This window comes from Xiphophorus hellerii, chromosome 16 (assembly GCF_003331165.1).
Source record: "Xiphophorus hellerii strain 12219 chromosome 16, Xiphophorus_hellerii-4.1, whole genome shotgun sequence".
In the NCBI taxonomy this organism is placed as follows: Eukaryota; Metazoa; Chordata; class Actinopteri; order Cyprinodontiformes; family Poeciliidae; genus Xiphophorus; species Xiphophorus hellerii.
In genome coordinates, this window is record NC_045687.1 from 12,937,468 (window position 1) to 12,963,828 (window position 26,361).

A 26,361-nucleotide genomic window follows, 5' to 3' on the forward strand; every position below is an offset into this window, starting at 1 on the left:
GAAGCCTATGCTGTTTTACATTTTGCCACTCCTCTCTTTTTAACCAACCCACACTTCCCTATTCCTGGTTTTCTTCTTTTCTACCATTTTGAACATACAACTTTGAGCAATCAACTTTACTTTTGTGGAACAGCTTTGAGATAATTTTTCTCTTCTTCATCTGAAGACTGAAGTGTTGTTGCCATAATTTCATTCATTACAAGGTGGGTTTTTTAATCAGATTTAAAAATTGAATTGCCTATGTGAAACAATACTTAGATATATCATGATTTTATGATTTATCTTCTAGACTCTGTCCTTGGTCATGGATGACTTTGTTTGTGACACGCTAACCAAGAGCGGTCTGAGTAACTTGATTGAAACATTTAAAGGTAATGTATTACACTGCATAACTGTTATGGACAAAAACAGTGGAGACAATGTATATGTGGTTCTGTACCAGTGCATGTAAAATTGAATTAATTACATGTTGTTGCCTGTTAAATATATTACAATAATAATGTTTTGAACACACAGATAAATGTGACCATGAATAAGGTGTTTAAGTTCTAGTAGAAAAACGCTTCTTACGCCCATATAGCGCCTCCCAGAGGACAAAGGGATAAACAGTTCTTCAAATATTGGCATGACTGATATCTAATGCGATGTTGTTTGATTACAGATGAAGGGATTGATACAGAAAGTTTTTATCTGCTTCAGGATGCAGACATTGATAAGATGATTCCAAAAATGGGACCAAAGTTAAAATTCAAAAAGTTACTCAGTCAGTTAAAGGTATGTTCCTGTGCTGTTAAAACATGTTTTTGATATGAAAACTTTCACTAGTGTGGATATATGCTTTTACATATTATTATTATTATTATTATTATTATTATTATTATTATTATTATTATTATTATTATATTTTACATAAAATAGTCCATTGATAATAAAGGCTGAACAGATTTTTTTCCCTACTTTGGGTTTGGAAAAATGTTTTATCACTAGGCAGAACAAACGCCAAATGAGAGCACACATCATTTTCCACCACATGTAAGTCAAATATATTCTTATTTTAGTTTAAAGTGAAGTATTTTATCCTAACATCTGTGATATGGCTGCTTAGTTTTAGTGTTCAATTAAAATGTATATATATCTTTTAATTGAAGGATATTACTACTTTAATTGAAAGATATTACATTTAATATTGTTAACTGAATTTTAATATTGTTAACTTTTGTTAATATTGTTAACATTTAATATTGTTAACCTTTAATCTCATACAGGATGACATCATAAGTATGTTGTTATTATGTTAATTTATTATCAGTATAATGAAAATGCAAGTGCAATAAAACAAATGTTATGAACTTTTAAGTTATGTTATAATGGAAAAACATTTTTAATTATAGTCAAACTTTTCTGTTCATCTTCAGGTTTTACCTTCTACAAATGACACGGGTGAGAAATACAAGATCTTAGTCAAAACCTTTTCATGCACATTGACATTAAAAACCAGCTAGGTATAAACCAATACGAGTGACTTTTCTTCTTAAACTAGGAAAGCGAAAATCTGACCAACAGTTGGACAGCAATGGACAACAAGCAGCAAAAAGGAAGTGTGAGACAAATTTGTCAGCAGGTATTTCTTTTTATGCACTCTGTACCACATAAAATAATATTATTGGGATATTTAAATTACAGCTCAACTTTTCCTCCAGATTTCTTTTTATTGTAGGGTTGTGGGAGGAGGGACTAAATTTTCATTTAAGTGTCACTGATGATGATTCTATTGCACCTGTATGTTCACATTGATTGACATACTGACTCAGTTTGCAAATCTCCAGATGCTTTGCATTTTATATTATTTATTATTTAATGCCTTTATATGACAGGGTATTAAATGATCAATTAAAGTTGATTGTTTATTAGAAGAAAATGAAACTTTTTTAATTAACATGGCAGATTATATTTCTAATTCAATAAATAAATCAATCAAGTTTATTTGTATCTCACATTTCAACAACAAGACAGTTCAAAGTTATGTCTTAAAAATACAAATTCATAGAACACACAGTTAGTAATTAAAATGTTACGTTTTTTCAACTGCTATTGTTACAAGTCAAAATGTTGATTAATGTTTCATTCATAATGTTTCAAAAGCAACTCTAAACAGGTGGGGTTTTAGTCTAAATTTAAAGAAACTCAGTGTTTTGGCTGTTTTATGATTTTCCTGAAGTTTGTTCCAGATGTATGGTGCTTAGAAGCTCAATTCTGCTTCTAATTGAAAAATTACCTAAGCAAATTTTAGCAACACTAATTATTTGTGTAGAAAAGTATTTTTCATTTTGTCTCACAATTAACATCATGTATGTTACATTGTTTTACCTGTAAATTAACAAATTCTAAAAAAATCCTCTTTATTTACATTATAGTTTGTTTTTTATTTATTTATTTCTAGAAACAGAAGCAAAGATATTAAGTGACGTGAGAAACACGATGGGGGGCATCTGTGCCATGTTACAAGATGACAGTGATCTCAATACGTTGTTGAAGTAAGTAGATTCTCTGTTGGAAATAAACCAAGAATAAAGTTTTAAGCTGGAAAAAACATTCCTGAAAATCTAGAGATGCAATTTCACAGAGTACTTAAAGCTTTGCCTCTTAATTGATGTATTGTAATTGTTTATACTTTACCAAGTACCTTTTTTTTATTGTGATGGAGATCAGGGCTCCATCCCTAATGATGATTATTGATATTATATTTATTTACAGACCAAATGCGTTTTGTTTCAGTTCTTTATTTCAGTTGCATTGTGACATTTAGTTGAACATTCTTTTTGGGTAGGGAGACTGGCCATCTTTCCTGTTCAGGGAGAATGTGGGGGAAAATGTCAGTTTGTTCCTGATTTCTATTGGTACCTTCACCTGGTATGAGTGTTGGAATTGCCCAAAGTATAAAAGCCAGCTTCTTTGTCTCACTGTGAAATGGATGTCGGTTCAAATGTGACCAGCAGCTTCAAATCAATCCATCTCGACTGCATTGTGTTGCCTCACCTCCTTTCCTGAATGCAGAGCCTCCGCCGGTCAAAGATGACATTACATTTAAGCTTTTGTTAAACCTGCCTATATTTTTCCTTTAACTCAGATGGTTTAAATATTGAATATATATGTAGACATGCATTTTAAAGCTGAGTTGCTCAACAATGGCTAAATTTTCTACAGAACTAAAATCAGGAATTTGGAGACGGAAACGAAGGAGCTGGTTGGTGTCTTTGGTAAAACTGGAGCTGGAAAAACGTCTTTGATAAATGCTGTCCTTGAAGAGAGAAATCTTTTGCCCTCTGGAAGTGTCAGTGCCTGTACCTCAGTCATGATTAAAGTGGAGGGTAACAGGCACAATGAAAAATACGAGGCGGAGATTGAATTCATTTCACCCGAGGTAAGCTAAAAATATACTTATAAAAGTCTGATGAAAATGTAACTTCTGTAATTTTACAGATCACTCGAAAAGCTTTTTTATTATTATTTTTTAGGACTGGGAAGATGAATTGGGATCACTGCATTGTATCATTAAAAAAGGAAACCAAGAAGTGCAAGACAATGTTGATGATTCTGATGAAGAATACCATGATGCTGTTGATAAGCTGTCTGCTCTGTATGAAGAAGAGTGGAGGGAAAAATCCTGTAAACAACTCATGGAGTCAAAGTACTTCAAAGAAATTCCAGAATTTTTTCAATCAAGAAGCAAAAACTTGACCTTTGAATCAGTAAGATGCAAAGATTTTAACAGTAACTTTGTGCAGCAATTCAGCAATATATGTGTATATATCATAATTGTATAATTTTTTAATTATAAACTTATACATACGTACAATAATACGTATGTATTACGTACGTATGTCATGTTTACATGACAGCGGGCACATAGAGCTTACTGTAACCCTTCCAATTTCAGCTTAATAATACAAGACACAATAAAACCCTACTGAGCAACACAGATGTAAAATTTCATTATTTTCAGCTGTCACAATAACACAGCTTTTATTACTAATATTATAACTATTATTATGTTTTGCAGGCTAAAGACCTATCTACAGATATTGTCAAATATACAAAGGACTCTCCAAAGAACGAAAACTATAACAAAATAAAGCAGTGGTATTGGCCACTCGTGAAGTGTGTGACTGTCAGGGTACCAAATCATCCTTCTCTCCAACACGTCACACTTGTGGACCTTCCTGGAAATGGAGACCGCAATAAAAGCAGAGATACAATGTGGAAAGGGGTAATTTATTCAGTACTATATTGTACTTTATATATATATATATATATATATATATATATATATATATATATATATATATATATATATATATATATATATATATATATGCTTGTATATAATATCACAGTCAGTGATGGTTTGTGGTGCCATGTCATCTGCTGGTGTTGGTCCACTGTGCTTTCTGAGGTCCAAGGTCAATGCAGCCATCTACCAGGAAGTTTTAGGGCACTTATGGAGATGCAGATTTAATCTTCAAACATGACTTAGCACCTGCACACGGTGCCAGAGCACCAGTGCTTGGTTTAAGGACCATGGTATCCCTGGTATCCCTGTTCTTAATTGGCCAGCAAACTCATCTGACCTTAACTGCATAAAAAATCTATGGGGTATTGCGAAGAGGAAGATGTGATACACCAGACACAATTCAAAAGCCGATGTTCACTATCGGGGCAGCCTGGGCTCTCATAACACCTGAGCAGTGCCACAGACTGATCAGCTAGATGTCCCTCCGCATTGCTACAGTAATCTGGGCAAAAGAAGCCCAAACTAAGTACTCAGTGCTGCATATGCTCTTATTTTTTATGTTCATACTTTTCAGTTGGCCAATATTTCTAAAAAAATCCTTTTTTGTATTGGTTTTAAATAATATTCAAATTTTCTGAGATACTGAATTTGGGGTTTTCATTAGTTGTCAGTTCTAATCATCAAAATTAAATGGAAATAAACAAACATTTGAAATATACCCGTCTGAGAGTAACAAAAGAATAAAATAAACAAGTTTCACTTTTTGAATGGCAATACTGATTTAAATCAACTTTTTCATGATATTCTAATTTTTTGACCAGCACCTAAATATAAAATGCTTTTCTTCAGATTGTTGGAGACTGTTCTACCGTCTGGGTTGTCACTGAAGTCAATCGAGCAGCAGCAGAGCAAGAGTCATGGGACATCCTGAAAAATGTTGCCAGTCAGATTGGAAACGGTGGCGAGTGTCGACACATTCACATTGTCTGCACCAAGTCTGATGATATTGACGATTCAGATGTAACGTGAGTTCACTGCTGTGTGGAAAGTGTATTATTAAATAAAACTCAAAGGGCAAAAGGCCATAGATTGTCTTCCACATTGTTTACATGTTTTATTTTATTGTCAGAAGATTTATAGGTCTGTTAAGCTCCAGTAGATAATTTTAGCATCTTTTAGCACCAAAGCTGAAACTCAGGCCTTGATACTTAAGAGAAACGCAGAAGCCAAAGAAAGGGTGACAAAAGAATTCAACAAACTGGACAAGATTAAAGTGAGTATTGTATACTCACTTTAAAATATAAAATGTGTAGCACATTGTTTGTCTACAATTAAAAACAAAATGAATTTCTACGTTAACAAATGATATTGATATTTCCTAGAAACACTTCAGTGACGAGTGTTTTCAGGTGTTCACTGTGAGCTCCAGAGAATTTTTCCGAAAGAGAGATTTAAGTCCAGAGGACACTGGTATGTTGTGCCAATCTGTGTGAAACATTTATCACATAACAGCAGAACCACAAACTGTGTGAAATTTATTATATAACTATAGACATGATTTGTTTTCACAGAAATACCCAATCTTCAAGAATTTTTGCAAAATCTCAATGACTGTCACTCAGAGACATTAAACTATGTGTCTGGAGCTCATGGCATCCTCTCTTTGATTCATGGGGCCAGCAGAAGAAAAGAGGTAAGAATAACAAGTTAAATGTTTTTTAGTGTATTTAGCTGTTTTACTTGCTTTAAGAAAATTGTAATACAGCACAAATAAACATAATTTAATTAAACATAATATTCATGTTATGAATATATTTTTCAGGGGTACTAAATTAAAATAAATTTGGAGAGTCTGAAAATGTCCTAAACAACATTGTTTTTCCAGGATGACAGAATTAAGGAAGTGTTTGAAGCTCTTGAGAAAAATCTAACCCTTCAAATTGAGTCAATCACAAATGAAATGATGAAGATTTACAACGTTTTTGAAGAACACCTTCAAGAGGGAGTTGAGAGATCCAAAAACTCATATGGAAACATCTTGAGGTCTACCCTCTATCCCCATGTATGTATGCTGATAAGGAAGTACATCTTTGTAATGTAGCATATTTTTGTCACATATGTTATTAAATTTGATTAATTTCTCTCTCTCTTTTTTTCATTCCTCCAGAAAAGGGATGGTCGGGGATTTCATAAGCAACTGAAAAAAGCAGTAGAAAATAGAGGAGTCCACCGACCTAAGAAAGGAAGAGAAATGAACATCAACATAAACTTGACTTCCGATCTGGCTGACAGCATTGACGAGGAATTCAGAACCACTTTTCCGTAAGACCTTTATGAGAACATAGAGTCCTCTCCAAATATCTAACTGCAACATCGATCACAAATAAATTCACTGAAGTTCCTGTTTCCAATTACACCACACATTATATGTTGTGTTATAAAACACACATTATGCCACATTATATGGTGTGTTTTATGACACACCATAATCATTCATGGTAGCAATGAGTGAATGAGTTTCACATTTTGATATTATTGACAATATTATTTTATTTTATTATTTTATTTTTTTATTATTTTATTTCATTATCGTATTTTTTATGTTGCAGAAATGACGGAAAATGTGGCCCATTCAAAGGAGTGATCTATAGTTTTTCACTTGTCACTGAAGAACTAAAAGAGAAGTACAAGGATGTGGAACTGCAACTGGTATCTCTCAAGTCAGAGGTAATGAATGAGAAACATAAGTTGTTAGAAACACGTAAAATAATGGAAGGCTTTTATGCTGGCTAAAACTGAGATTTAAAAAAAAACATGTCAAAAATAAACAAGTAAACACATACACGTGTTATTACTGACAATAGCAGAATACTTTAACATTGTAGTAAAACTGTGTTACTTAAATTATTTTTTGGATTACTATCCGTTTTAAATTTTTCTTTTAGGAAGAACGTCTGAAGACAAGTCTGAACAAAAGTATTCGTAAGCGCAAAAAAACAGTCTACAGGAGTCTAATAAAAACCATTGAGGAAACAATGCAAGACTGCTATAAAAGTAAAAAAAAAAGATCAAGTTATTACAATAATTTATATTTATGCTTAAGTATTATTTATTAGCACATAAAACATCATTATTGTGTTTTCCAGAAGCAGCAGCCTTTACAGGAACTGGTACACTGCAGAACATGCGGGAAACTATAGAGAATCACGTACATGGATCAAAGAACACCATGTTTGAAAATGCTAAAAAGGTCATGATGAACCACCTGCACAACTTGATGGTTTGTTACTTTTAATATGTTAACAGTGAAATATAAATTACATTCCCTCTCAGAACTCTCCACTCTGTTATACCCATATACAGATCCATACAAAAGCTGCGAAAAACTACATGCCTTTTTTTGCTTGTTTCTGTTTCCTCTCGCTTTCTAAAGTGTCTTAAGGAATTATCCTATGCATGTGCAATCTGTAGATCAGTGGAGAGATTCTTGACATGTGAGAGAACATATGGCTAAAATGTGATCCCTTATTAAAAATACTCCTCCACTATGGTGTGAATAAAAACACGTTTCAGGCATTTTGACAATAATCATATGCCATTTAATCTTGAAATTAACTTTTGACTGAACCAAGTAATAAAAGGTATAACTCTAAATCAGATGGAAGTCCTGAAAACACTAGAGGATACCATGAGGGAATCGATTGAGGTGTCCCTGAAGACTGATGACCTCTCATTTCCAGGTGAAATGTCAGCTCTTAAAAAAATTTATTTAAAAAGATATTTCAGAGAAAACCCTAATTAAAACTGTTTTCTTAGATGTTTCAGCACAGCTTGAGATGGTCCAAAAACTATGTGATGAGCTGAAAAGCTGCTAAAACACAGAACATATTTGAGGTAAAGAACATAATCTATAAATTGCACTCTTACTGAATGAAGCAACAAAAACTTTCAGCTCTAATTGTGGCTTTTAATTCAACAGCTGTTCTCATTGGAGGGATTCACCATCATAACATGCTGCATTTGCATCCCTTCAGGATGAAAAACTGTAGGATTATGAAAAAAAATATATATTATGTAATTTTCTTTGCCACTTCTTTCATAATTTTTTTCTCTTGGAGGGGTGTTTGCAACAATTTTCATTTTGTTTATTAGAGCCTGAATATGGAAAACTTAGAGAGTGAAGATAAAATCAGGTCAAAGTGTCTTTACTTAATTATGTAGGAAGAATTACAGGAAAAAGATATAGAAGACATTTTAATTTTTTTTAAATTTTCTTTGATATTTTATATGTGACATTTTTTAAATTAATTTTTAGTATAGGTTGATTACACTTCTTTACTCTTTGATAATTTTAGAAATGTTTGCATTACATTTGAAATTAAAATCAAATCAAAGTGGCTTTTCTTGGTACTGCAGGACTAATTGCAGCAAAGATATGGAAGACATTTCCATTTTGAATAGTTTTCTTTGATATTTTATACGTGACAAAATGTTATTCATTTTTAGCATGTTTATTACACTTTTTTAACTCTGTTTATTTTTACAAATGTTTGCATTACCTTTCTTCTCTTTTGTTAAAGCTTACATGAAAAATGTAAAGAAATATAACAAAGTTACGATTATTTCTGGCTTCTGAAGATGACTAAACCTCTAATTATTCTCAATTGTTTAGCTGTTTAATTGTAATCCTAATGCATGTGTGTGATTTGGTATCTTGTAGTAAAATTTAATAAGATAATCAGATAAACATGAACATGTCAGATGATTTTTTAAATCTAATTTTCTGAGTTTTATTCACTGGGAAATTCATAACTATGATTCCTGTTAAACTTTCTGCCATAAAGACCCGAAATACATATGAACAAATAAAGTTATGTATGACACATTGTGTTTTTCTCTTTTCAATTTAATTATTGAAAAAAATTATATTATATCACTTTCACTGCAGGTACCAAGTAAGTGTTTGAAAGATAAAGGTGGATCTTTATTAACATCACCAGCTGTTGGATACACTCTGAATAATCCTACATTGTCCTGCAGCCACAAAGGTTGAGTGGAAGGAAAAACTATTAGAAAAATGTGGAATAAGAGTAACTGCATTATTAAAGGAACGACAAGCAAAATCTATTCAAGAGTTTGAGAAAGCTTCATGAAGAGTGGACTGAGGCTGCAGTCAGCTCATCAAGCGGCATTATGCGTAGACTAATCTACACATATGCTACAAATGTCATATCTTGTGTCTAGCCCTTGAGAACAATCTTATCTGGCCTAAGGAGAAAAACAAATGAAAGTAATTAGCATTTTATTTTGAAATCAAGGTCCCATGGAGAGGCAGAGTGGAGAGGCACTGACTGTGTTTCTTAAAGTCAAGTGTGAAATTTCCACTGTCAATGATGATTTGGGAAGCCGTGTCATCTGCTGGCATTAATTCATTGTGTTTTCTGAAATATGCAGTCAACGCAGCCAAATGAGTGAAAACAAATATTGAACTTTTTCACAATATTCAAATTTGGTAAGCTGTAGTCATATGATTTTAAAAAAGTTATGTTTACCTTAACTTTTTAAGTCACAACTAAAAAGCCTTAGTCTCAACTAATCTCTTTCTGAGTCATTTTCAGAGAAAAAGAAAAGAAGCTTTTATTGTGCATTTTATTGTGTGAAATTACAATAAAATACCACAGCAGTGTAGACTTTGAGATAAGCAGTGAAACACAGAGAAATGTCTCAGAGTAGACTCAGCACCATGAGCTCAGAAAGCACAGAAAGTTACTCAAAGCCCTTCAACAAATCCTTTAATTAAACACACGTGGACAGTGCCTTGCAAAATTATTCATGTCACACTTTCACAAGTGGAAAACACACATTTTAGTATTTTACTGAGATTTTATGTGACAAACACAAATTAGTGCAAAATTATTGAGTGAAAGAAACACAAAATACAGTGTTCAACATTTACTGTAAATAGACTTATAAAAAAGTTACATTTTGGGAAAAAGATGATGTGTAAAATCTGCTCGCTCTTTACTTGGATCCTTGCATCATTCTCCTCCAATAATACTTGTTTGCCCACATAACTAAAACATCTTCTTACTTCTAAAGTCAGGTTGGACCCTGGCCAAATATCCAGGTTTCCCATTTTTTATTTTCTTTCATTTCACCTACACTATTACAGTACAAGCTTTTCTGCATTAATTAAATTCAAATTATTTATATAGCACAATGTGAATCTCTACTGCACTCCAGACCAAAGTACAATTCCCCGCAACAAACACATATAGAATGTATATATAGTGAGAACAAGTCAACCTGTGTTTAGTTTAGTTTAGTTTGGTAGAAATCCAGCTGTTCTGTGAAGACCTCATATGTTTGTTAAAGAACACTGGAGGAACATTATCTGAAGAACATTATGTTGGCATTATCTCTGTTTCATGGAGAATTGTTCAATCACATCATCTAATAATTAAGAGAGTGTGAGAAAAAGACCAGGCAAGGAGAGTAATACTAAAAGAACCCAGGAGGCTCAGTAACTCTGAAGGAGCTACACAGATCCACAGCTCAGCTGGAGGAGTACACTTACAGGACAACTGTTAGTTGTGCACTCCACAAAAACTGGAGAGGCCAAAAGAAATCCACTATTGAAATAAAAAAAACATGGGTTTACATAAGCCAAGTAGGGAACACAGCAAAGATGTGGGAGTAGTTGTTCTAGTCAAATGTTAACCGGACTCTTACAATTTTTTGGCCTTCACAAAAGAAAAAAAACCCCCAAAAAACAACAAGACTAATGAATAACTAGACTATGCTGTGTGAATGTTTTCTTTGGCAGGGGTGGAAGAACTGGTCAAAGATGGTGAGAGACTGGAGATGCTTTTAAAAAGATTTAAAACCGCTAAATGGTTTTGTATAATTTCACAATTATCCACCAGTTTTTGTCAGCCTACCATGTAAAATCACAATACAAACATTATATTGTGATTTTACAATACAAAATTTGTATTGTAAATACAATACAAATTACAATACAATACAAATATTGTAAATACAATACAAATTTTGGTAAATACTATAAGGTATTTACCTTATAGTATTTACTATAGTATTTACTATATAGTAAATACTGTGTATTTACCTTATATATTTACAAATATTTACCTTATATTTAAATAAGGTAAATATTTACCTTATTTACTATAAGGTAAATACTGGTAAAGTCAAGGTATGAATGAATTTGCAAGGCTCTGTGTACTATAACTTTTAAGACAAGTATTTTATCATGAAACTGATATTTGTAGAAAAAAAATCTTACCACCACGAGCACTTAGTGTTTATGATCACAGGAGATAATAGACAATAAACATGCTGGCAGCAAGGTGTAATTCTCAGGCACAGATAGATTTCTAACTTATTGTGTTTTGGCTCTGACTAACTTCTAGCCATTGAGCAGCTGCCTTTCTCTATCTTAAATACTAGCCTGCTTATGAAATTCCTCAACATACATTACATTCTTGTTATACAATCATTTGTTGGAAAAAAAGACACAGCTTCAGCAGTTAACAACAAATTTGAACAGTAAGATTGTATTACAAGTGGGCATTACAGTGAGATGGTGAACACAGACGGGAGTGGAATTTAGCAGCGCTGACAGTAGTGGCTTCACTTGTACAGGATATCTCATAAAATATCTTAAAAATTCAAGTTAGCAGATCATTAGGCATTAATGTGTTTGTTAACCCAAAGAGTGCTGCTTCTTCATGGTGTCCAAGCGCCTCACTCTCTCTTCTGGAGTCTTTCTGTACCAGCTCCTGGGGACAAACGGACATCGTCAGTCCTTATAGTAAAGGCATTTACTATAGTGAGCATTTTACTATATCAAAATGCTCACTTAAAAAGATTTCTATTTTTGTAATTTATTTACAAGTCAAGGTTCAATCTAGTCCTTTGAGCACACAGAGAAAAGGAGAACTCTAAACATTCAGCCAGACTTGAACATTGCTGTTCATAGATACTCTCCATCAAATATATTATTGGTTAACATTTCAGATGTGACATATTCCTTAAAAGTTGCTGTTGTAATCGGAGAGAAATGTGGATCCACAAGCTGGGTGAACACAACTGTGTGCCACGTTTTTGCGGGATTAATTAATACAACATTTCAAAAGTCATGTATCTTTTCCTTCCACTTCACAATTACCAGTATATAGTACGTATATAGGACTTTGGTGGTATCACTTAGGTCACAGGAGTCAAACTCCAGTCCTTAAGGGCCGCTATCCTGCAGTTTCTAGATGTGCCACAGGTACAAAACACTGGAATGAAATGGCTTAATTACCTCCTCTTTGTGTAGATAAGTTCTCCAGAGTCCTGCTAATGACCTAATTATTCTATTCAGGTGTGGCGCAGCAGAGGCACATCTAAAAGTTGCAGGACACCGGCCCTTGAGGACTGGAGTTTGACTCCCCTGACTTAGGTGATAAAATATCACATGTCATGTGACTTCATCTGACATTTTATCACATAAAATTCCAATAATATATATTAAAGTTTGTGATTGCAATGTGGAAAAATCAGGAAAAGTTCAATGGATACAAAACTCTTGGAAGTCTCTAACTATAAGTACATTTCTGGAGTAATACTGGACAAACCTTAAGAACTACCTCAGAAAAGACATGTAAACAAAAATAAGTACCTAAACTAACAATTAAATACATCAAGAACTCTGATTTAGGTTAAAAGCGATATGCTGAGTCAAGTTTGAATGGATTAAACCAATCCCAGTAACAGCAATAAACTAATCAATCAATAAATTCATAATGGAAAAAAGTAAATGAAAATTAAACATTTGTTTATGTGATTAAAGCACTTTACAAGTCTAAAACAAGAAAACATAAAAGGTAGAAAAGTCACCCCTGGCGGTTCAGCTGGCCTGGAGTAGAGGAGGTCTGGCCCTGACTTGGCTTCTGAACTCTGGAAAACAAACAAAACAGAAATCTCAAGAAAATCTGAAAAAGATTAAGAATAAACTGCACAAACACTGAGAACATGATGAAAAATGAAAGTGTAAAAGGAAATAAATATCAGTAACCTGTTGGTGGTTGGGCTTTTTGGCTTATGCTGCGCCTTCCTGGCCGCTGCTGGCGATTCACTGACCCTGAACAATGAACAAACGTAAAGAACAAAAACAGAGTTAATCATCTGAAATCCTCCTGATATCAGTAAGGAATTTTGGGAGGAAAATCCCAAGAGATACTCTACTGATGAACGTAAATAACTTTACACTTATCTGTAAGGAATAAATAAACGTGTGTTTTTCCTTACTTCTTCTTCCTGTCCAGAGACCTCTGTGTAGCAGCAGAGAGAGACACTCTGTCTTTGGGGGTCTTGGCTTTCTCCTGCAGGGGAGATGCAGATTTAGAATGAAATGTAATAAAATGCGGCGCTAGAGCGAAATCAGAAAATATTCTCCCTAAATAATATCTTCCTCTGCTTTATTTTTCTATGTGATACTTGACCAGTATTTTCAGATTACCAGATCTCGAAGCTTCCTCTCTGCACGCAGCTCCCTGTCCTGCTGCAGAAGGGCCAGTCGGTCCCTCAAAGGTATTTCAAAGAAGATCTCATGGATGTCATACTGGGCTGCACGTAGCTGAAGGACAAGTGTGCCAATATAAACACAAAAGGCAAGGGGAACCTCTGCTGGCTGCAAACAGTAATATCATAGCCATACCTGGGCTCTGACTCTCTCCTGCAGGGAGAGATCTTGTGCTGTGTAGGGTCCTCTCTTCTGTGCAGCTTCAGTTTCAAATGATTGAATGAATTCTTGCGTATCCTAAGGAAGAGATTTAAAAAAGTATTTTTTTTGCCTAGTTAATATTCCAAATAGTTTTAATGTTTTTATTTGTGAAGTGCTTTTGTCTGGATGTGATCTTACCACAACGGTTTGGCACAGGTGTTTCAGCTTCTCTGTTTTGAGCAGCCTGCGTATGAGGAAGCCACGAATCATGGCACCAATTTGACAAAAAGCCTTCTGATGCTCTGCTGTTAGAACCTGCAAACCAAATGAGTTCACACAGAGAGGGTGAATCATAAAGATGGACAAGTTCCACTAAAAACATGCTGTTTTCAAATCAAATTAGACCAAAAATATCAAACAGAACATAGACAATGGACAAAACCAGCAATGTTCTCAATGCCAAAGATGTGACTGATCTGTAAAATTAACTGAATTGCATATGTGGAGATACAGATAGTAAATAAACAGCAATGGAAATTTTAAAGAGTTTAAATTTAAAGAGAAGTTATTTTTGTTTATGCACCAGTGAAAGTCACTTCAGACAGTTGTGGCTTCATCAATTTTGAACCCAACCTGATAATTTTGAGTTAACTGATACAAATGGATCAAAGATAAAACAGGGGTCAGGGTTCCTACAATATTTTAATTTAAAAATCACATAATTTTCCATTTTCTAGATTTTTCATCTAGTTTGTTTAAGCAAATATAACTGGGAGTGACTGAACTTATAGAGTGTAACATGTCCATGTCATCATCTTGAAATACTAGGTTGCACTCATTCAGTGTGGAGGAAGCATGTTTATGCTGACCAGACTTAGCCTCGCTCGGGATTTGTTTGCTGTCCGTGAAGAGCCCCACAGATAAGCAGCAGGCTGGACAGGGGGAGTCATCACACTAGTAGGAACCGCACTGGGAAAACCTGGAAGAACATCAAATAATGTACTTTTAAGAAAAGAAATATAGCTTAAAACTATTATCTGCAGCAGAATGTTTTAAAATAACAAGACACCAATGAATGAACTGGTACCTAACGTGTGCCCAGACAGTCGCTCGGATGTGTGAATGGGGCTCAGTCCAGGACAGGAGGGGCTCATAATGGGACAGCTGCCACTCACAGGCCTATGGCTCCAGTCAAATGTGTCCCCACTTCTTGGCCTCTCACACTCATGCTTCTTCAGTCTTCTCTCTGTCTCCTCAAGCTCCTGAACATCAGAGATAAAATGAAAGCTTTCTGCATTGAATAAAATACACAGACAAGACAGTGAACTCTACATGCACAGGTTGTGACTTAAAAATACAGTCTGAACTAGTTTCCTTTGTGTTCTGACAAAATGAAACTTTTTATAGCTATCTCAAATTGTTGAATCTCAATTAATTAAATATGTTTGTATAGATTCAGTAATAGTGAAAAGTGAAACTCATACATTATATATTCATTACTCACAGAGTGACATATTTCAAATGTATTTTTTTGTTAATTCTAATTAATTCTAATGGTTTTGGCTTATTTTTGGCTCCCCCGTCCAGAAATCAGATGCAGTCCATGCAAACCACACACTTAACCATTCATTAATATGCTTGAATACAGGATTTAACACAAACATCATGGGCTTCTTTCCCATGATGTTTTGTTGATGGTGTCAATGAGTGTCTGCTGTACAACTCTCACATCACCCATAACTAAATGTGGTATAAAATTAAATTTCTTCATTAAAAGTTATTTCTTTTAAGCATTAAGTAATGTTGCAAGGTTTAGAGAAAGATAATTTTTGTTTCCTACTAGAAGTAAACCATGGTGTCTGAAATTAAGAAAAATATGTTTCAAATTAAATTATTGAAATAAAATAACTTTTCTATCAGAGTCTAGTTTATTTAGCCTCTGCATCTTGAGAGACATAATAAAAGATAAAAAGATCACCGCATTACTAAAAGTACTTCTGTGACACTTTGTTCTCACCAGATGGAGGCGCTGTTGCTCCTTTTCCTGCTCAGCTAGAAGGATGGACATCTGCAGGGCATGTTCCTCCTCTAAACGCCTTTGCATATCTTCCAGAGCCTGGGCTCGCCATTGCGTCTCCTCTGTGTGTTTCCAGACATAGATACAATCAAAATCCTCTAACTTCACTTTAAAATAAAATGAAGAATTGCGCTTAGAGGAAAGGCGATACCCGAGTAAGATAAGACAATTCAGAAACAAAATATTCAATAAATAAACTCACCTGACATGACTTGTAACTCAGTAGTATTTCTCAGGACAACTGGTGTTTTCTTGCTGTTGTTCGGCACCGGGGACTCATCTGGACTCCCACGGGGCCTCAGCAGACACGGAGAAGGGCTTTCTACCTTGTATGATTGGTTTAAAGGGGCAGCAGGGGTGCGTCTACTTGGAGCAAGCCATGTAACACCTGCCATGAAGCGAGGGAGCCTTTCCTGGCTCCGGTCAACCTGCTCAGCTCCAGACTGGAAGGTATTCAGCTGGCTGTCCAGTGTGTGGCAGCGCCGGCGAAATCCTAAAGACAGATGATCGTGGTGTGTCATGGCGCTGGGTACAGAGGAACTCACAGGGCTGTTGTTCTCTTGCACTGGACTGGTACCACAGTGACTGAACCGACGGTCGCTATCCCTCCCCTCTACGCCCCAGTTGCAGATGGAACCAGCCGAGAGAGTCTCTGACCAGTCCACCCGTCCAGCGCAATCCTCTAACCTGCCCGGGCTTCGAGCAATTAGGTCTGCAGAGCCAATAGGAAACGAAATGTGGATGTTCCCTGTAGAAACTGGCCGTGGTTTGCGCCTACAAGGACGGGGGCTAACGCTGGACTCCGGACTAGGGAGGTGAGCATATCGCTCTGGTTTGACAGGTGAGAGGGGGACAGACTTTTGGGGGCTGGGGTCATACAGAGGCTGCTGCTGCATTGGCGATAGGCCAACTGGGCTGTTGTGCAGACTGAATCCAAACTCAACACCTGAGTCCCTGATGGGGCTACACCTCTGCTGCTGTTTGAGAGAAACACTCTCTGCTGGGGGAGCCTTGCTGATCGGGTCAACCATCTCTGATGATCTCTGCTGATTCTGCTCCCGTTGCACGTACTCCCTTGATCTCTTAAGGAGGCTGTCCAAGCTTATGTCCTCATCATCCTCCTCTTCCTCTTCACTTCTCTCTTCATTCTCGACCTTTAAGTCCTTCTCTTCTTCATATCCATTAACAATGGGAGTCTCAGAGCTAGAATAAGAAGGTTGCTCTACTACGTTTGACCTAAATTCAGGAACTTTGGGAAGCCCAGGTGAGTCAGTGACCAAAGTGTAGCCACTGACAGTAGCAGATTTACAAACTGGGGGCTTTATGTTTTTCTCAAGTGGCACGTCTTGTACCTGAAGAGAAGATACACAGACAAAAAACTTTTCAAGTAGAGGAAATACTACATACAAACATTCCTTTAAGCACTAAGCTATTACGGTGCTATTCACCTTGTACAAAATACCTGCTGTTTGAGGTTCTCATTTGAATTACAAGAAAAGAGGATCCAGATGGGGAAAGTCAGAAATTATCAAGCAGCCCAGAGTTTTGGGTACACACATAAAGAATGTTATGAAAACTGCTGATTGAAACTATTTGCACTTCTGATAGTTTGTTTCTGAATAAACCAGTGGCACATAAAGCTGTACAATCTCTATTTGTGAACAATATTTTGTGAACTTGCACTGCTAACAGTAGTTAGCACCAAAACAAATGATGAATCCCACTTTTTTCTGACATTGAAATAAGTTCCACAGAATACGGGTGTGCAGTCAAGTCCGGCTCCAACCTTCGGCTTCAGAAATAAAGTGAATGCAACTATTATTGCATTTAACTTGTTAAAAGTTTAAATGTACTCAGAACAGGCTTGAATGTCTTCAACGTTTGAGTCCTTATTGGTCTGGCTGTACTATTCATTTTTTAGGCTAGAATAATCAAACAAAATAAAATGTTAATAAATTTATTATGGCGTTTTTTCTAATTCATATTCCTTGTTTCTTTAAACGCATCCAAAGTGTATCATCACTCCACCCATTTTTGAATAATCTGTCAGTCATCCCCCATGTTATATGTCTGTCCCAGTTTGTCAGATAAGCAAGAGAGCAACATTTCCTTACGAAATGAGTTGACAAAACACGACTTTAATCAGATAAAAATATCTCAGCTCTCTGGAGCATATTTTAAATCAGACACTCTGTATTTAACTCTGCAAATGTCACCAGAGATTTTAGGGCAATGTGTAATTTAGTTTTTGTGCCACATCCTGGCACAGATGCACCTATTTTTACACTTGAGGCATGAATATAAAATCTTTATATGGGAGAAAACATTCCTCTTTTTCTTTTCTCGCTGTCATAAGCATTTATGACTTTAATCTTCAGATTGTGTTTGACTAATTTGCTTTCATTGGGAACTTTATTTTGCCAGTGCAACATTTTCTTCATATCAACTTGTAGTTATGTGTCCAGGAACATGCATTATAAACTGACCTGTACTTGGTCCAGAATGACTTGAACTCGGGCCATAAGCTTGTTTCTCTGCAGGTTCTCTCTGTTCTGCTCCAGCTGGATCGCCCTCTGTCTGTAGCCACGTATATCTGTGTGCTGCTCTGCAAGCAGCTGAAAGAAAAAGTTCAATTTTTTTATCTTCTGTTAAGGTGATTCACAGCTAAAGTCCTTACCAAAATGTGTTTTTTTTTAAACGTTTTTGGAGTAAAAAATCTTAAGATTCTCTCTTTGAGATCCAATGGAAGAGTTTCTGAAATGGGATGATTCCTGAACACTTTTTGTCAGCAGTGAGGAACAAATTGGTTTTTCAATCAGCCCTGATTCAGCTCCTCATCGATTACCTTTTCTCTATTTTCTGTGCCAACTGCTGATGTAATTAGACTCTTCTTACGTGAGAACTCCTGACTTCTTTTAGCAAGAAAATCACAGGTTCAAATAGTGGAATGCCTTAAATGGAATGTTGTTTTTAAAGCTACAAACTGGACTCATGCTTTCTCTATTAAGGGAAGCCAAACGATGAGCCAAAATAGGCTTTGAAGTGATGGATTACCATGTTTTACAGAAACATTAGATTCTCAAGGTCTTACAAAGAAATGCTTCAGTATATTTTTATACACCTTACTGTATTACATTTCTCAATAAGATACATATTTGCAACAATAGCAAGAGCAAGGAGGAGCATTTAATCTATTCTTAATCACTTTACAGGTTTCTTTTTTTGTTGTTATTTTGCCCTTATGATAAAATGTCTTGTTTTTTGTTCTTATCTTTGTGTGAAGATGCATGCTTCCATTTTGACTGTCTTTTAGCTGCTGTTACACTTGAATTTCCCCACTGAGGAAAAAAAACGATGTTTCTATTCTATTCTATAAAAATTAGAAATGAAATAGAAAAGATTCTTTATTTTATAAAATTTTTTGAAGTTGTGTTGATCATTCCACCCTGAAAACAAGCAGTCAAACAAATTAATAAAAGCCACAAATAAATATGATATTCATGTATATAAAGCATAAAATAAACTTCTCATTGGAACTGGAACTTGCAAACATTGGTTACATATCGAATTATTAGATATGGGTTCTGTTTTGGACTAATAAAAAAGCTCATTATTTTACAACTCAGGCTTGCTTACCAAAGGCAAAAGTATAGGTCTCCCATGAAAGCGGATGACAGAGCATGTTTTCAGGGAACAAAGCGGCTCACATGTCTTCTTCTTGAGTTTCCCCTCCTGCAGCATGGCCAAACTCCGCATACAGAACTCCTCATAGCTCTCCATCCCTGGACGACCACACATCCACTCTCTGGGCAGGAAACACACACCATGTAGCCTTGTCACCCAGCTGTTTAAATCAAATCAAATAAAGACTTGGAATTACAAAAAAGTTTGTGAACCCTTGTACACTTAGTTTGACTATAAAGTATTATTTTCACATATTTGCCACACACAACTTCAAAAGTCAGCATATTCTGCTTGGATCTTATGCAATAGGCCAGCATGAAGTAGTGTGTAACTGGAAAGAGGAAGAAGAAGATATATAGTTTCCGAGGTTTTGGACAAATAAAAATCTCCTTTTGTATTTAGTGTCATGGAGACCAAGAAAGCCATTAGACAAGGCCAGGGACAGGGTTTTTGAGAGGTTTAAGGCAGGATTATATTTTAAAACAAGCATAAACGTACTGCAGACCCACTTAAAACTAAATTTACAGAAGAAGAAGCTTTTATTAAAGAAGCATCCAATAAGGCCAAAGTAACTCTGTAAGAGCTCCAGAGATCCACAGCCCAGGTAGAAAAATTCAACAACAGATTTTTCCACCTGATCTACTAGTTGTGCAAGCAACAAAACATGCCTTTGTTAAAGAAATCAATTTCCACATTCTCACAAGTCATATTAACACAATAAACAAGAAGATACTTTGGTCAAATGAGACTGAATCATTATCTCCAGCATGCCAAACACTAGGTGTGGTAGAGATCTGCACATCACACTGAACACACTATCTTAACAGTATAACACGGTGGTGGCAGCATCATGCTGTAGAGATGATTTCCTTTACGAGGCACAGGAAAGCTAGTCAGAGTTGTTGGGAAGTCAGATGGAGGTAAAAACAGAGCTGTTCTACAATGACACAACAAAGATAAAGATACAGCCAATTCAACACTGAAATGATTTAGATCAAAGCATATTCATGGATAGCAATGGGCCAGTCAAAACCAACACAAACACACATCAGAATTTTCCAATTTTTATTTGCAAAACCATATGAAGACCAGGTATCCTCTCCCACTCCACGTTTCAGTTAAGCACCACTTTGTGCTGGTCTATCAGATAAAATCTCCAATAAATATATACATTTTTGTGAAAAGGGGAGTCAACATTTTTAAAGGCACTATATGACCATATGTAATCAGGAGAGTAGAAGTCCCCTATAACAATGAAGCCCTGTTTGCCCTCATGTTGTCTCATCACATTCCTGCCATTCTTTTCTGAAGGACTTAGCTGATGACTCGTTTCCTTTTCCGGTGCTTGTGAAAAATGCAGATGGGATTGTTTGTCAAATCAATACAGTGTATTTCTGGAATATCTGTCAGCAATTGTGAGAACAGAGTAGTCCATGCAGATTTACGGCGTAAGACAATTGGCACAAAGATGTATTTTTTTTTTCCATGGAACATAATCGTAATAATACCTTTGTAGGTATTCCGTTTAAATTAAAGACAATGTTTTTATAAAGCTGCAACCTCTGACTACCACACAGATTCACGCAGCCCATCACAGCACAGCATGGGCGGGGATGGTTTCCTTTTTGTCCCGCGCTATTTTAGAGCATGCTTAACCGAATTTCTTCACTATAATTCAAACATCACCACCGATACCTTCTGAAGCGTTAGAGATCTTTTAATCCAGATGTGCCACATAGAATGACAGCAGATAAACAGCGAGTAACCATACCTGCAGTTTAGACGGGAAACAGTCGACTATCTTCTGTTGTTTTGCCCCGACGGGCAGTCTTACATGCAGAATAATCTCGCGGAGATGCTAAATATGGGAGGTTTTAGCAGCATGGTTTAGCGTCTGTGCTCCTAATCACGGTTTGACCATCATTACGGTCATGATCGTCTCCAACCCTTCTGGGCTCCAACAGCGCCTCCTAGCAACGGGAGCACGCGCCGAACAGTCTCAGCGTTTCCTCGTTTAGTCGTTGCTAAGCATATTTCTTATCATGTTAATACACACCATACATGTACGTCATAAAGTTTCTGTTTTAATATATCAGAAAGTAGTAAAACCTTAAGGGAGAATGAACATCTTGAACAGATTTAATCATTTTTCATTTAATTAAAAATAAATATCACATTATTTGTCGAATGTTTTTTTTTAAAATGATTCATAACGGTCTCCTTTCTAAATCACAAAAACTTGGCATTTTATAAGACGTGTTCATTTTTGAGAGGCTCTGTGGGTGTTCTTTTTTTTTCATTGATGTTCTCTTTGCTTAAATGCTTGTTCTCTTGTCACCACTGTTGTAAAAAGTGAGAATAAGCGAAATTTGCCCATGTCGTGTCATATTTTCATCCCAAAGAAATCAGAAATTGTATACAACTTAAAAGTAAACATATTGTATTTATTAAACTAATTTAGAAAATTATAGCCTCAGGAATTTTGTACAAAGCATAAGAACAATTTCAATCTCTCTAAACGTTTTATTTATACACATTAGGTGCCCATAAGTGTGGAGGGTGCTGTAAGGTCTACTGTGCTTTTTGTGCTATTGAAAAACAGTGTTGTGTTTTTTAAAAATAAATAATTCAACATTTTGCAAGTCATGCAAAATGTCTAGTATTTCACAACTAAAAGCACTGGATGCACAATTAATTTTTTATGAAAGCAAGAGAAAAAAAGTTTTCTTTGACCCATCAGAAAGGTGAAAAGGATATTTTCATAGTCTCCTCCTAAATATTTTAGATGTTCTTCTTGTTATGTTGCATGATACAAGAGAACCTATTTCCATAATGTGTAACATGGTACAAAGACATTCACTAATGGACAAACAAAATGCAACAAAATACTCATCTGAATATAACCACTTGTATTTTATGTGACTTCTTTCTTATATTGACACCCCAAAAATGCAAAATACAATACACAGTAAAAACAAAATTATGTTTCAGCTTCACAACTCATTTCTTCTCTGTTCTGGAGAAGCTGCATATATTGGCTGAGAAATGCGCACATTTTCCTGGTTGTCTCGAAGCATAGCAGCAATTTCATCATCTGTAAAAGTGGCTTTGGAATCCTGTCACAAAGACAAAACAATGAAAACAAATAATGACAGAACAAAGCAATAGAGTCTGAATAATAAATCAAAATCTTACTTGAAAGGTCCGGCGCTTGACCCCAACACATGCATGGGACAGCTCATAACACAGCACTATGTCCAAGTTTTTTGGCTCTTCCTTCACTAAAGCAGCCCGGAACTGGTTACGGTGAGAATCTAAGAATAAAAAATAAGTAATTTTTTATTCTTAGATTCTGTGAAACACACATTAATATTGTGATTTTTTTTCTTTTCTGTGACAGTTTTACCCAACAAGTGCATGCAGGCGGATTTCATTGTGTCTTTAGAGACATGCTCATGGTTGGAAGTCAGAAGTTTCTCACACAGGTGCCAACTGAGGAGCTTGTCTATCATCGTGTGTCTGCTCCCAGCTGGGGCTTCTTTTATTCCTTTCTCAATCTCTGGAAAGCATTGAGCATAAATTATTTGCTTCCCATGCCTTAGAGAAAATAAAAAAGTCATACCACAAACATGTGCCTCCCAGATATAATAAATAAATCATTTACAAGTTGTGAGGCAAGTTTAGTCCTGCATACCTCGTGCTGCTGTTAGGCAGCTTTCGCAGTAAGAGTCTGATAAATAAAAAAACAAACAAACAACAGACTGGAGATTCAATTAAGCTTACACCAAGACATGCAAACAACAAATTCTTTCAAAGCTAAAAACAGTAAATGTTTTTTTTTTTACTTACAGCGATCAGTGGCATGAGGCTGCACAGGAAGATAGTATCCCATACACATAAAAAAATATATTGTTTTCATGGTCTTTGATGAGTACATTATGTGCCAGCTAAAAGCATAAAAACAGAAGTTAACTCTGAGATCAAGCTTTTTACCTTTTATACAGTCTGGTCACGTGATCTCAGCAACAATGAGTTCACGTCACAACCACTGACAAATGCCAACTGTACTGTCCAGTTTTTCAGGTTTTGTCTGGATGCTTGAAAAACACCCCAGGGTCTGAGTAGGTGCTGAATGGAACACCAGATGAGGTTCTGTGAAGGAATCCTTTTACCAGCAATTAGCACTTCTAAATTTAAACCTAAACTCAAGCTATCAATGAAATTTATATTTTAAATTTGTACCTTTTACTTAATAAAAAAACTTCCTTAAAGCATCATACTTGACAAAATAGTTTATTTTAATTATCAATAAATGTTTAGAAATCTTTATTAGTAGCATAATATTAGTATAATAATAATAACATAATTTCTGAAACTTCTGAAACTGTTTAATCAGAAAAAAAAGTCTCTTGCTGTTTTCAAGAGTGGTCACTAGGTGGCACTGTTGTACGTTGAGAGCGTCGTCACTGTATTTTTTTGAGGCGTTAGATTGTTTAACATATTTGGGCAGTTTTACCATATATGGACTGGCAGCGTGACGTACGTGTCCGAACGTAAAGTATGACCATGTGTGCGGGAAAAGCGAACGTTAGACCAAAAATGTTTTTAATGGAAGACACAATGTCTACGAGCGAGCTTAGGATATAGCTCACATACAACCTAAAAATACCCACAGGCAGAGTTAACGCAGTGAGTAGTCTATTTATTTGTGTTTTTAGTTACTTTTTTAAAACTGATTACTCGTGTTTTATTAGGTGTTATGAATGGTTTAAGCTAACATTGCTGTTCTTCAAATTTCTGTTACTTTTTAAACTGTACTCTCGTTTTATTCTGAGCTGTTATGAGTAATTGAAGCCAACATTGGAGTTGTTTTTTTTTTTTTACATTTCTATTACTCTTTTTAACTAATTACTCACGTTTCATTCTGAGCTGTCATGAATAGTTGAAGCTAACGTTGCAGTTCTTCACTTTTCTGTTAGCCCAGTTGTATCGTTGTTTTGTTTGGTGACAAACCCATATTAGTATTTGAACTAATACTAATAACGAATACTGTTTGCTAAGCAACAGTATTATGTTAATGAGACAATGTGCTGGCAAAAGACAAACTGGTTCCAGAACGACCAGTCTTTCGTTATTTACCTTCATGCTAATATTAGCTCTTCAGTATCTCAGGTTGAACTCCAGTAATTCCTGTAAAACCGTTTTCTCTTGTGCAACTTTCATACTCTGCCAGCTGTTTCACTTTATTTTCTTCAAAATGATTGAATGAAACGATTGAATGAATTATATTTGATTTTTTTATGAATCAGAAGTCTTATACTCCTCATTATGTATTAAAAATATTAAAAATGGCTAATAATGAAAAGAGAAATATTTAAAGGAAAGATATATATCTGTCTATATGCGTAAATACCCTACAAAAAAGTTGCGTTTATATCCCTAAAAGTCTAATGGCAACTAAAAATGTTGAAGCCCACAGATTATTATTATCAGTGTCATTGATTGTGTTGATTAGAAACAAGAGTCCAACTTCAGATGTTTATTCTTTGGGGAAGATTCTGCATTCTATCTTTAGTGTCTGAGATAGTCCAAAAAATAAATAAGCTGTTGAGCAGATGGAGCCTTAGTTATGAAAACCTTTTTTCAATCTGTCCAAAACAAGATTAGCTGTCATTCACATCCGAAACCTTAATTTTGGAGGACAGCAATTGTTGAGTCATTTAGTGACTCTGCTAAACACAAGTAATTTTAAAACTCTAAGCCTAGATTATCCCTTACAAAAGAAATGGCTATTTGTTAGGGTCCTTATTTATTTGTGCTATATTTCAAGTACTTGTGCTGCAGAGCCAAATAGAGATGTAATGAGGTTCTTAGGAGTGGGATTATTTTGATCTGGATTTTGCTGTAGTGCTGATATTGCATTCTTTGCAGTGATAAAGGTTGAGCTTTTTAAGCTTCACACAGTACATGTTACCTTTGGTTGGTCAAAATCAAACATCCAGAGAATAACAATGGAGCTTTCAGTGTTCCATGGACATATTTTGCACTCGGCTCAAAAGAAGTCCATTGTCCAAACATGAAAACTGTTTGATGGTTTATTAATCCGTTGGGGGGCAAGCTTTAAACAAAGTTCCATTCTCACTGCTTCCTGCTATTCCCTTTGCACTTATTTGTTTTTTTCTGAAACGTCATCCCAGTGCCAGCCCTATAATGGGCCAAGTCACTCCAAGCAAAACATTTATCTAAAAATACATTTGCAAATGAAAGTGTTAAATGAACCAAAAGAAAAAGTGGATAAATGACAACACATATTTTAACTAATTCAAAGTGTTTATTTTTTATGTAATTTTGTAGATTTTCAAGTTGCAACATATGGTTTTATATTGACAAATATAAAGGGAGGAATAGTGTTTCCTGGCTAACAGTGAATGTCTGTCCTTTTTGTTTTTTCTGTTAATTTGTTTAGTTAGTTCCTGCAGGCTTAAAAAGATACTTTATCTGTTGTGTTGAAAAAAGCGGACAATATCAAAATGGAATCTTATCATGACTGGAGACAAATGGCATGTGATAAACATCTGA

The 26,361-nt window shown here is 35.4% G+C and overlaps 3 protein-coding genes across 5 annotated transcripts in view; 2 read left to right on the forward strand and 1 right to left on the reverse strand.

The window, feature by feature from the left end:
- The first annotated feature begins 36 nt into the window (after positions 1–36).
- LOC116735316 (nuclear GTPase SLIP-GC-like) lies at positions 37–9,174 on the forward strand. Of its 2 annotated transcripts, XM_032587106.1 has the most exons (22): positions 37–203; positions 290–371; positions 662–774; positions 988–1,032; positions 1,416–1,440; positions 1,541–1,621; positions 2,441–2,534; positions 3,205–3,421; positions 3,516–3,749; positions 4,061–4,267; positions 5,141–5,316; positions 5,471–5,564; positions 5,674–5,761; positions 5,863–5,984; positions 6,177–6,353; positions 6,459–6,613; positions 6,901–7,018; positions 7,237–7,345; positions 7,438–7,571; positions 7,950–8,031; positions 8,108–8,185; positions 8,271–9,174. In XM_032587106.1, the coding sequence occupies exons 2-21, from the start codon at positions 305–307 to the stop codon at positions 8,164–8,166; spliced, it is 2,397 nt and encodes a 798-aa protein (XP_032442997.1). In that variant the 5' UTR covers positions 37–203; positions 290–304; the 3' UTR covers positions 8,167–8,185; positions 8,271–9,174. The 2 variants fall into 2 exon arrangements, with proteins under 2 accessions (XP_032442997.1, XP_032442998.1); XM_032587107.1 differs by lacking the exon at positions 37–203 and having other exon boundaries at positions 700–774.
- Positions 9,175–11,857: 2,683 nt separating this feature from the next.
- On the reverse strand, positions 11,858–21,747 carry ccp110 (centriolar coiled-coil protein 110). 2 transcript variants are annotated; one of them, XM_032587104.1, is made up of 14 exons: positions 21,554–21,747; positions 19,735–19,903; positions 18,585–18,713; positions 16,301–17,450; positions 16,039–16,160; positions 15,109–15,283; positions 14,891–15,000; positions 14,220–14,336; positions 14,016–14,117; positions 13,818–13,934; positions 13,607–13,680; positions 13,374–13,439; positions 13,196–13,255; positions 11,858–12,093 (listed from the first exon to the last, which is right to left on the reverse strand). In XM_032587104.1, the coding sequence occupies exons 2-14, from the start codon at positions 19,894–19,896 to the stop codon at positions 12,018–12,020; spliced, it is 2,460 nt and encodes an 819-aa protein (XP_032442995.1). In that variant the 5' UTR covers positions 19,897–19,903; positions 21,554–21,747; the 3' UTR covers positions 11,858–12,017. The 2 variants fall into 2 exon arrangements, with proteins under 2 accessions (XP_032442995.1, XP_032442994.1); XM_032587103.1 differs by having other exon boundaries at positions 19,735–19,942.
- Positions 21,748–24,376: 2,629 nt separating this feature from the next.
- sun1b (Sad1 and UNC84 domain containing 1b) overlaps positions 24,377–26,361 on the forward strand; it is a 28,106-nt gene continuing 26,121 nt past the window's right edge. Inside the window, exon 1 of the mRNA XM_032586758.1 lies at positions 24,377–24,471. The gene's annotated coding sequence lies outside the window, so the exon portion shown is untranslated. The remainder of the gene's footprint in view (positions 24,472–26,361) is intronic.

What these genes read in the sequence shown, in the direction of transcription:
- ccp110 (XM_032587104.1), bottom strand. Translation starts at nt 19,896, where the DNA reads ATGTGTGGTCGTCCAGGGATGGAGAGCTATGAGGAGTTCTGTATGCGG. An exon ending in TGAGTTACAAGTCATGTCAG is followed by an intron (nt 16,161 to 16,300) that starts GTGAGTTTATTT and finishes GGAAACACACAG; the next exon opens with AGGAGACGCAATGGCGAGCC. An exon ending in AGAGGAAGCTTCGAGATCTG is followed by an intron (nt 13,681 to 13,817) that starts GTAATCTGAAAA and finishes TCTCCCCTGCAG; the next exon opens with GAGAAAGCCAAGACCCCCAA.
- LOC116735316 (XM_032587106.1), top strand. Translation starts at nt 305, where the DNA reads ATGGATGACTTTGTTTGTGACACGCTAACCAAGAGCGGTCTGAGTAAC. An exon ending in AAAACTTGACCTTTGAATCA is followed by an intron (nt 3,750 to 4,060) that starts GTAAGATGCAAA and finishes TATGTTTTGCAG; the next exon opens with GCTAAAGACCTATCTACAGA. An exon ending in AATGCAAGACTGCTATAAAA is followed by an intron (nt 7,346 to 7,437) that starts GTAAAAAAAAAA and finishes TGTGTTTTCCAG; the next exon opens with AAGCAGCAGCCTTTACAGGA.